Source organism: Myxocyprinus asiaticus, chromosome 13 (genome assembly GCF_019703515.2).
Source record: "Myxocyprinus asiaticus isolate MX2 ecotype Aquarium Trade chromosome 13, UBuf_Myxa_2, whole genome shotgun sequence".
Lineage (NCBI taxonomy): Eukaryota > Metazoa > Chordata > Actinopteri > Cypriniformes > Catostomidae > Myxocyprinus > Myxocyprinus asiaticus.
In genome coordinates, this window is record NC_059356.1 from 38,102,982 (window position 1) to 38,114,510 (window position 11,529).

The 11,529-nt window shown below is 36.1% G+C and overlaps 1 protein-coding gene across 1 annotated transcript; it reads left to right on the top strand.

Moving 5' to 3' along the window:
* The first annotated feature begins 4,439 nt into the window (after positions 1-4,439).
* On the top strand, positions 4,440-10,355 carry LOC127450526 (trypsin-like). Its single transcript, XM_051714743.1, has 6 exons — positions 4,440-4,783; positions 6,441-6,461; positions 6,568-6,736; positions 7,148-7,416; positions 7,517-7,659; positions 8,917-10,355. The coding sequence occupies exons 1-6, from the start codon at positions 4,726-4,728 to the stop codon at positions 9,187-9,189; spliced, it is 933 nt and encodes a 310-aa protein (XP_051570703.1). The 5' UTR covers positions 4,440-4,725; the 3' UTR covers positions 9,190-10,355.
* Positions 10,356-11,529: the final 1,174 nt, after the last annotated feature.

An 11,529-nucleotide genomic window follows, 5' to 3' on the forward strand; every position in this document is an offset into this window, starting at 1 on the left:
ATTGAAACACTCAAGATGCCTTTGGAACATTTCTAAATCATGCTGTGATAACATGGATCATCAGGTTTTGCACAAACTGTCACAGTGTGTTTCCGTCGTGTTTCCAAGACTCTTATTTTGAAGTGGTTTTTGTCCTCTGTCTTCTGTTTCCCCAGGACTACATTTCCCATAATGCACTACCCTCATCACTGCCACCTGTTCCCCATTGTTCTCACCTGTTCTCCATTAAGGATGGGCGATACCACTTATTGGCTGTGTCTCGTTTGGAAGGCTGTGTCCTCCGGAGGTTGCATTTGTCGGCCAACGTTATCAAGGCTGTCTCGTTTCAGAAAAGCGAATAGGACACTTCGAATGCGACCTTTTTTCACAGGAATTCGGAGGATGCATGAGGCGTATCCTTCGTGGGCACTCACAACCCACAATTCTTTGCTTCAACGGAAATGTCAAAAAAAAAAAAAAAAAAAAAAGAAAAGAAAACGCCAATTTCCTCGTAAATATGATGTTCAATCGCAAGTAATGTTAATTCCCAAGTTGAAATACCTCAGTAGATGGGTGCAGAGTATATAATATGTATAATTATATTAATATATAATTAAAATAAAGTATTAGACTAAAAGTACACCTGTAAAATCTATTTTCTTTTCTCTTTACATTATTATAACTCCCCTAAAATTTACCTCATACATTCCCTTCTAAAGGGACTTTGTTCCCTTCTCACTCAAAGCACTAGCGCTTGTTAAGAGTGGCGTGCTGTCATAGCAACCTTGTTACGTTCCGTTCATCCTATGAAGGCCATCTTGTTTAAACGAGACTTGTTTAAAGGAGGACGCTCGGTTTCTGCAGCCTTCAAAGGACACGTCTTACCTAGCGCGCAGCCTTCGAAAGGAGACACAGCTCGATCCGATACCAAGTACTTTTAGGCCAGTATCGCCGATATCTATACCAATATCGATACCTCTAATAAATTGAATTTTTACGAATTCTTTAGATAAAATTAGTTACTTAAATTATTACTTACTAATTTTTAAAAGGTAAACAAAGCAGCCTAATTATTTTCTGCTTAGGCCTAGTATATAAGTATATAAGCAACATATAAAACCACAAAATTAACCATAGATATTATTATATGGTTACTATTACTAAAACCAAGTTACAATATGGATACTACAGAAATGCTGTAGCAAAAGCATTACTAATTGTATCAAAACCTTGATTACTGCCAAAAAAAAAACTATGGTTACTACAGTCGTGGTTACAAGTCATGTTTAATACAATATTACTACAGTAAATCCATGGGTAGTTTTCATAAGGGTATCATTTATTAATGAGGATTAAATATCATTATCAATGTTTTAACAACTCTGAATTTAAATAAGCCTGTAAAAATGGACACAGAAGCCCATTATAATACGTCACGTCTAGGTTTGTCATTACTTAGTGTGAATAACTCTAGATGCTGTTTTTCTGTCATTATCTCAGGAAAGCATTGCTGCCTCTTTGAAAGAGCACTATGACTGAAAGGGTGAGCGCTGACTGCTGGTGTATTTGAGCATTTCTGTATGTCAAGATGCGCGGAAGAAAAAATAGTTCCGATGCCATGCAACAATTCGCTAATATAATTCTTTTTTTCCACTTCGAAGCTTATGAGATGCATTAATATGTTGTCATGTTATCATGTTATCTAAATAATAAGATCACTAGTTAAAAAACAAAACAAACAAACAAAAAAACTTCAGAATCGATATTTTTATGTGAGGATCTTGATACCACATCAGTATCGGAAGTATCGATATTTTAGTTTCGATCCGCCCATCCCTATTCTCCATTCCCTCAGTAGCCCTTGTGTGTATAAATACCCTCTAATTTTGTTCCCTCTTTGTCCGTTCTTGTTTGTTGCTATTTGAGTTCACGTTTGTTTGTTTACTTGCATCATCTTCATCAGCCTGCAATTAGATCCAGCGTCTCCCTTCTCATCTCAGCAACTACTTGTTATACACACTTTTCCATGTCAGGCAAATGGGGAATGAAACAAATTAAGCTTTTCACTCAAATTGCTATGCTATTAATATAAATTGTAATTAAGTTTTGAATTAGAATTAATTAATAAAAAATTAAAATGTTCATAATGGAGGACTTTTTGGACCCACTTTATAATATTATACAATATCCTTCTCTCCTTCATCAACTCCACCATAAATGCCCCTCTAACTTCCAGTCCCATCAGACTAAAGTGATCATAGAGTGAGCAAAAGTGTCCATTCTGGCCTTTTTCAGGGCCCATCTCTTTCAATGGTTTTTCGATAAATTACGTCACCATGGCCAGTGCACCTGTTCCTAGAACTATATCGAATTTCCGGGCATTTGTTGACAACTGCAGTTAGTTATCTGATTATTTGTTTTTTAGAACACTGGTTTATCCACAGTCAGTACAACAAGTAAAACCAGACCACTTTTTAAAACGACGGCAGTTTTCATTATAGCAACATAATACCTGGCGAAACAATACCCTCTTATCATATCATGGTAAAAATAGTGAAGATCTATTTAACAACACACCTTATATACATTTGCAGAGCAAAACAAACAAATCAATTCTCAGAAACATACACAAGAGAATGGAATTTATGATGTTTGATGAGAACATTTTATTGGCTGTTATTCCACTTTCTGGAGTCATATTACAAAAGCTCTATAATCCTGTCTTATCAATTGATTAACATTAACATGTCTTAACGTTGTTGATTTCTAACTTGAACCTGTCAGATCTTAAGATAGGAAGTTTCTGTAATACGGCCCCTAATATGTAAACTCCAGGCATAAAAAATTTCATACAAGAGATTTTCAGCTACATCTCACAATACAGACATGATCAAAGGAGTGTATAAACTCCCTTCGCCTGTGTTTTGAGCTGTTATTTTATTCATCTGTTAGCTCTGTGAAATGAAGATACAATTTTATATTTGATTCGTGTTGAATGGTAGCATTGATCAGAAAAGGCACACTAGACAATTAGTTATTTGAAAAGAAAAAACAACATGAACTGCTTAAGAATGTCAACAATGTGACTGCCCAGTATCGCCCATCCCCCATACAGAAACATCCTTGTGGGGATCTCCATAGTAAAACAGGTAAAACTTAACCACCATCTAGTCATAACTGATACAAAAGGAATTTTAGGAAATTATATCCTCTTGATGTGGTTAAAGACATTAAAATTAGACAAATTAATTGTATGTGTAAGCATACTTGGCAATAAAGATAATTCTGATCAAGCTAATTCTAAATTACAAAAACATAAATATGGCAAGTCATCTGAAAATATTTTATAAACATTTTAGAACTGACATTTTTAGAATAGTTTTTGTTTTGTTTACTGTTACTTTAAGATATTTTAAACATTAGACATTACATCATGATTTTCTTTAAAGTTGCTTTTAAACAATGTATAAAAAAATATGACATGACTACTAAGTTGTTTTACATAGATAGATTTACTGTCCAGTGCTGCTTAAAATAGGGCAAATAATCCACCAGGGCAGTCGCGTAAGGGAAATGTATGTTAAACTCATTTACATTTTACATTTACATTTATTAATTTGGCTGATGCTTTTATCCAAAGCGACTTACAAAAGAGGAAAACATAAACAAATCATCTTAAGGAGACAGTGGTTCAAAAAGTGCCATGTTACAAAGTTTCACTAGCATCAGAATAGCATTCAAAACAGATTAAAGCGCAACAAGGACATTTTTTTTTTTTTTTTTTGTGACTGGTTAAGTGCTCATGGAAAAGATGTGTTTTTAGCCATTTTTTTGAAGACAGAGAGTGAGTCAGCTTCACGGATGGAGTTGGGAAGGTCATTCCACCAACATGGTATGATGAAGCCGAAAGTCCGGGAAAGTGTTTTGGTGCCTCTTTGTGTTGGTACAACAAGGCGATGTTCCTTAACCGACCGCAGGCTTCTAGTGGGCACGTAGCTCTGCAGAAATGATTTTAGGTATGCTGGAGCAGACTCAGTGACTGTTCTGTATGCCAGCATCAACAACAAAATTGTATCTTTGAAATGCAACATGAATAAAATTATGCATAAATATACATATGTAAGCCTCTTTCAGTTTGATTTCAGCTCAGCAGCATTTTAAAATATAGTAGTCACTGCTAAATCCAAGTGTCCATGGTAATTTGTTTTCTGTATTGTGTAGAGCGGCAGGAGACAAACATTTAAAGCTTAGACACACATGGATAAGTTTATGTTGTTGTTTTCAACACTTATTTCCTATGTCCAGGAAGAGGCAGAGGCAGATATAGGGCAGTTTACGAGAAGCAGCAATAGAAGGGCATTCTTCCGTATGGAACATATAGCAAAAAAAGATGACCTTGTACTGTATAGGAAAGGGAAGACTTTAAATGTGTAATGAATTTATTTAATTATAACACATTATAGGTCTGCAGTGAATTAAAATGGTATTTTATGGTCCTAAATTAAAAGTGACATTCTGGGACCTGAATTAGAGGCACTGTATAGAAATGATGTCTCAGGACACTGGGCGTGTACTGTAAATATTCTAAACAGGTTGAAAAAAGACATTTCAGGCAAGGTGAGTCAGAGGTAAAGCTAGTCCTGGTGCAGGTGGTGGAAAACAAACTCCTGGTGAAGCCAGCAGTACTTATTTTATATGTCAATAGAGACTTGAAAGAGGAAATAGCAGTTTGCAGATCAGAACATCATGGTTAAGTTTAACAAAACGTTGTGCGTTGCTGGTGCCATACTTCTCAACATAGCAGGTAAGATCTCAAATTAGTTTGGTGCTTAAAAAAACTCTATACAATGCCAAAATAAGGTCTATGTTTAATGATGCTTAAATTGCTTAATACTGACAAGCCAGTTCAAATCCTGTTGATATATTTTTTTTTTTACTCGCGCAAACTGATAACTGAAACAGCAGTTACTGTATGGTACAAACATAATCACTACTAGCCAAAGTTTGGACTGACTACACATTGAATTTACACTTCTTGTGATTTTAAAAACCTTTTGATTTAATGATTAAAATGAGTGAACATTAGTTTCATAGACAAATATATGTTGTGTCTAATTTTAATGAAAAGCTTTTTCAATGGATAATTTGCATGAGATAGAAGGAAAAGTAGCCCAAAAAAACAAAACAAAACAAAAAAAAACAAAACAAAACAAAAAAATCCCCTGTGGCACTCTCTTAACACAGAGCTTTGATCTAGGAAAAAGTTGTCTCATTTGATGTAGCTAAAATATAATATATTTTTGATGGTTTGTAACTTTTTCTGTGAATACATAATTCCTATACTCCCAATTGTGTTATTTCATAATTTTGACAACTTTACTATTATTTAAAAATTTTGAAAATAATAATAATAAAGTCAAGTCTTCATTTTTATTCGTATCATGCTTTTCACAACACAGATCATTTCAAAGCAGCTTTACATTATGCTATAACAGAAAATTCAGCTGTACTGTCTCAAAGTCATCATTGTGCGGTTTGATGAAAAACATGATTATAAATTATGCCTTAAAAAAAGAGAATATTATTTGTTTTTTGACCCCCAGTGAGCAAGCCAAAGGTGCTAATAATAATAATAATAATAATAATAATAATAATAATACATATACAGTCCAAACTTTGCATTACTGCCTGGTAATGCACTTTAAGTCAACAGACAAACAAATAAATAAAAATAAATTTAAAAATATTAAAGTTCATAAAATTAGTATTGTTAATTTTTCTTGTGAAATGGTTATCAATGTATGACTAGAATCTAAAAGTATGAGATTGAAGCATAATTATTTTAAAATTAAATAATAAAATATAAAGTCCAAGGGTCAAAAGAAAAGGCATGTTACATTTTGAAAGGTTTAACATTTCACACACTTTCCTCATTGATGCATGGAAACTTCAGTATCAGTTGACATCTGACAAAGGATATGTGCAGAGTAAGGTGGGGACACACATTTGAAGTGTAAAATGTAGTGTCATTTGCTGTTTTGTGGAGTGGTGGTGGTGTAGTGGACTAAAGCACTGAACTGGTAAGTGGAAGGTTGTTGGTTTAATCCCCACAGCCACCACCATTGTGTCCTTGAACAAGGCACTTAACTACAAGTTGCTCCAGGGGGATTGTCCCTTTAATAAGTGCACTGTAAGTTGCTTTGTATAAAAGTGTCTGCCAAATGCATAAATGTTAATTTTCATGTCATATGATATCATTTAATAGGTATGTTTGCTGTTATCCATGAAATTTATTTTCATGTGATAGTTTTATCTTAAAAGAGAGCACGTGATGCCACTAGTATGTTCTCAGCAATGTTTATCTACAATAAAACAGTGACTGCAGTCTACACAAACCAGTTTATCAGCTATAATGGTCTGTGCCTGTCTAATTATTTATCATCTTTGATCTGCCCACATAGGTTCCCTCTGTCAGTTGGATGGTAAGTTATTATACTCTTAATGATCATCAAAAACACACTTAATATTTCTTGAGTGTTTGTGAGACCTTTCAACAAGGAATTCTCACATCTTCTCTTCTTTCATTAGTTTGTGGCCAAGCTCCCCTCAACACCAGGATTGTTGGAGGGCAGGCTGCAAGTGAAGGATCTTGGCCCTGGCAAGTCAGCATTCAAAGTAGCACCTATGGAGGCCATTTCTGCGGCGGGAGCCTAATCAATAAAGACTGGGTTTTGTCTGCAGCTCACTGCTTTCAGAGGTATATGAAGTTTAAAAAGGTTATAGTTCACCCAAAAAAAATTATTTTCTGTACATTTTTACTCACCCTCACATTATTCCAATCCTGTTTTACTTTCTTTCTTCTGTGAAACAAAAGTAAGAATTTCTGAAGAATATCCTGGTACCTCATTTTCATATAATGAAAGTGAATAAGGGAATACAAAGTACAAGTTATACACAGGTCCTCATTCACTCTCATATGGAAAAGAGTGGCCAGGACATTATTCCAACAATTCACCTTTTGTGTTTCATGAAGTAAAGAAAGTTATACAGCTTTGGAGCAACATGAGTGCAGAGTAAATGATGACAGAATTTAAATTTTTGGGTGAACTATTGACTGGAACTAACTGTTGTATGACTAATGAATTAAGACTCATTTTTCTTCTTACAGCGTCTCCAAGTTTACCATTACAATCTACTTGGGACGTCAGAGCCAATCAGGCTCAAATCCAAATGAAATGTCTAGGAGTGTGAGTAAAATTATCAACCATCCAGATTATAACAATCCCAAAGATGACAACGACATAGCACTGCTCCAGCTCTCCTCTTCTGTGACATTCTCTGATTATATTAAGCCAGTCTGCCTGGCTGCTGCTGGTAGTCTATTGGCTACAGGTACTTCTAGCTGGGTCACTGGATGGGGCACTCTCAATTCTGGAGGTGAGAGAATTCATGCAATATTCTAAACCTCACCACGTGTCACAACAAATATCTATTAAAATGCCATAAAAAAAGTTATTTTCTGATGTGAATGTCACAGACACCCAGCTACCTGATATACTGCAGGAGGTGGAAATACCAATTGTGAGCAACAGTGACTGTAACAATGCCTATGGAGGTGTCATCACAAATAATATGATTTGTGCTGGACTGTTAAATCAGGGAGGGAAAGACTCATGTCAGGTAAGATTTCAGTCTTTCAGTCACTACAATTCTTCTTAAAACTTCTGTCTGTTTAGAAGTGTTTAGAACTCTTCTATCAGACTGGGTACATGATCAGTATCTTGAGTCTGAGATGAGTGTTGAATCCAGTGTTTCTGAGTTAAAAGCAGGCCACTCTTAAAGGAATAGTTCACCCAAAAATGAAATTTCTCTCATCATTTACTCACCCTCATGCCATCCCAGATATTTATGACTTTCATTGTTTTGCAAAACACAAACAAATATTTTTAGAAGAATGTATCTCAGCTCTGTAGGTCCATTCAATGCAAGTAAATGGTGACCAAAACTTTGAAGCTCCAAAATGCACATAAAGACAGCAGCATAAAAGTGATCCATACGACTCCAGTGGTTAAATCCATGTCTTCAGAAGTGATATGATAGTGTGGGTGAGAAACAGATCAATATTTAAGTCCTTTTTTACTGCAAATCTACTTTAACACAGCACTCCAATGTAAGTTTTTTGCCAATTCACATCCTTGTGCATATTGTCACCTACTGGGCAGGAAGGAGAAAAAGAGAGGGATAAAGTAAAAGAAAAGAATAAATAAATCATATTTATTTTCACAACAGCCCAGTAGGTGATGTTATGCAAAACGAATGACAAAAACAAAACAAAAGAAGAAGAACTCTCGTGAATGTGCATTGGAGGGCTGTGTGAAAGTAGATATGTAGTAAAAAATGACTTAAATATTGATCTGTTTCTCACCCACACATATCATATCGCTTTTGAAGATATGGATTCAACTACTGGATTATTTTTATGTTGGGCCTTCAATGTTCTGGCCACCATTCACTTACATTGAATAGGCCCACAGAGCTGAGATATTTTTCTAAAAATGTTTGTTTGTGTTGTGTAGAAGACAGAAAGTCATACACATCTGGGATGGCATGAAGGTGAGTAAATGATGAGAGAATTTTAATTTTTGGATGTAGTATCCCTTTGATGCTTGCCTTCATGAAGTTGAGGATCTAAATGCCATACTTTGTGGGCAAACTGGATAGTATCTCGCCTTTTTGACAATCACATCATTATGGCCCCTTTTGTTTAGCGTGCAGACTAAAATTGTGGTTCGCAGACTGCGCAGTTTTGTCAAAACGTTTATGTTTAACTGTCTAATTTACCAACATAGATACCATCACACCAGTTGCATAGTTATGTCCAACAGTTGCTCGCTGTCTATTGACAGGGATATAAATGTTAAGTGCTTGTCTATGCAGGGCGACTCTGGAGGTCCAATGGTCAATAAAAACAGCTCTCTGTGGATTCAGTCTGGCATAGTGAGTTTTGGTTCAGGATGTGCTGACCCCAAATTTCCTGGTGTGTATGCGAGAGTGTCTCAATACCAGGACTGGATCAACTCTCAGATAACTAGCAACCAGCCAGGATTTGTCAAATTTATCTCCAGTGGATCCAGCAGAGGCTCACCCAACCTGCTTTCTCTCACATTCACCATCATCCCTTTAATCTTCTCCGTCTATCTCTTTTCTTAAAGATTAGCATATTTTAATATTATTTATCAGAGACCTTTGATAAAAAAGGACAATTGTGCTGTACACACTCTTATCAACTGGATATAAATAAGGATATATATTTGTCATGTATTTTTGATAACATTTTAAAATGTAGCATTCTTTAAAAGGCAATGTTTTTATTGAGGCATGTTTATTCATTTTATATATTCAAAATATATAAAAGATAAGAGCTTACAATAATAGAGTTATAATCTTTTGAAGTTCAGAATGATTGTAAAATCAGGGTACAGTGCACTGATCTGATATTTGGCATAAATATGAGATATAAATTATGCATTTACAATGTACAGCCAAATATTGTCCTTGGTCAGAATGGTTATTTTAAAAGGTGAATTTTATTGAGCGTGTTTAGGCCAACATGCAATGTCCTGTAAATGCCTTAACTGGTATTCCTTTATCTGGGAAAGGCAAAATACAATTTGAGCAAATCATCACACCATTCACAGGTTTGAATCCTTGCAATTATTATTTTTATTTATTTAAAAAAACTAGTTTAAAAATGTCTCCAATGAGATATTAAACATTCTGATAGTTAATGCAGATGAATGGAGGATTCGGTTTTCTGTCCATTGACACGAACCTACACAAATGCACTGCAGCACTTTTGTACATAGGCAAGATTTTGATTTATAATAACACTTCCTTGTTGAAAAGACCAGCATTACTTGTCATCACCATTGGACCAAGCTTTTTAACAAGCTAAACCAGCAACTAGTTAAGTTTTGCTGGTGAACATCATGGCTATTGCTGGTTCATCAGCTATGCAAGCCAACCTTGACTGGCATGGAAAAGATTCAGCAGGGTTATTATTCCATCTCAGGGACTAACCATCTGTAGCCAACTGCTTGTGCTCTGCAATGTAATCAGAGATATTGTTTATTGAAAATGTACTTCACTTTAATCTCTTCACAGAAACAGAATAATTACATAGGAAGGAATTTGCTTGGAGAATGTTGCATGCTTTTCTGTAAAGCTCCTTTGAAACAATGCGTTGTGAAAAGCACTATACAAATAAAAATCACTTGACTTGTTCTCTTTGTCTGTATGTAAAATCTGCATTGTCAAGCATTTAAATGATGTTGTGTGGAACATGGTGTCAAATTACACTGTTAGCCGAACTTGACAATAGCCATGGGTGCCTTCGCAATTATTGTGTGCCTCTTCTTTCACATAAAGCAGCAGAGTAAATCTACAAGGACATTTCCATAAATAAGCTAACCAGACATCTTATGTAAATTTAAATATTTAATTGGAAATATTACCTCAAGTCAGGACCCGCTCTGACATTTTCTTTTTTCTTTGTATTTAAAGGGTCATATTTGCTTTATACCCTGTATAGTTTGTTCATGGTTCAAGGGAAAGCTTCCTGTGTGTGTAATCTAGAAAAAAATCACTAGACTAGGATGATTGCAACTGCTGTTTTTCCCGTAAAGAAAAATAGCTAAGGTAACAATTAAAAAGCGCTTTCTTATAATAGATAAAAGAGATTTCATGAGTAGTCTAGGAATAAATCGCTAGACTAGAATGCTAATAATAACCATTCCCTATCTGTCACTCACTTGACGTTGTGTCGATGTAGTGACACTAGAGGTCACTCTTGGGAGCCCGAGAAACCTCTGGTCTTTGATAAAAGGCCAATGAAAATTGGCGAGTGGTATTTGCATGCCACTCCCCCGGACATACGGGTATAAAAGGAGCTGGTATGCAACCACTCATTCAGATTTTCTCTTTGGAGCCGAACGGTCATGCTCACTGAGCTGAATATTACTGTTCAATCACCTCTGCTGGATCTGATGCTGCATTTCAGCGGCTTCTCCCTCCTCTGCACTGGTGCACTGCAGAGAACGCCCCTGGGTGCTTCGGCAGAAAAACTAGAGAGTATATTTTCTGAAAGAGCCTTTTTCCCCTCTAAAAGAGTATATATTTCTCTTAAAGAGCGCACACACGGAACATCTTTTTAAAGACGCGTCTTTTCAAAGATGCCTTTCTGATTGTGTGTTATTCCTGGTTGTGGTCGTTATCTCTCAACTTCGGATGGTCATGATCGCTGTCTTTCGTGTGTGGGCACGACCCACACGGAGGCAGCGTTTGTGAATGGTTCATGTTCTCACTGCGAGAACATGACCATGGCAATGTTGCGGTCTCGGCTTGCTTTCATAAGAAAGCAAGCCACCCCAGCGGCTCCCCGCCTCGGTCCTTCTACCTATGGGTATGAGGCCAGCGCGGCTAGCACTGGGGGCGATTTGGGGACCCCAATGGGATTGTCTCCTCCGGGTATCCCCCCGCGAACCTCCCATT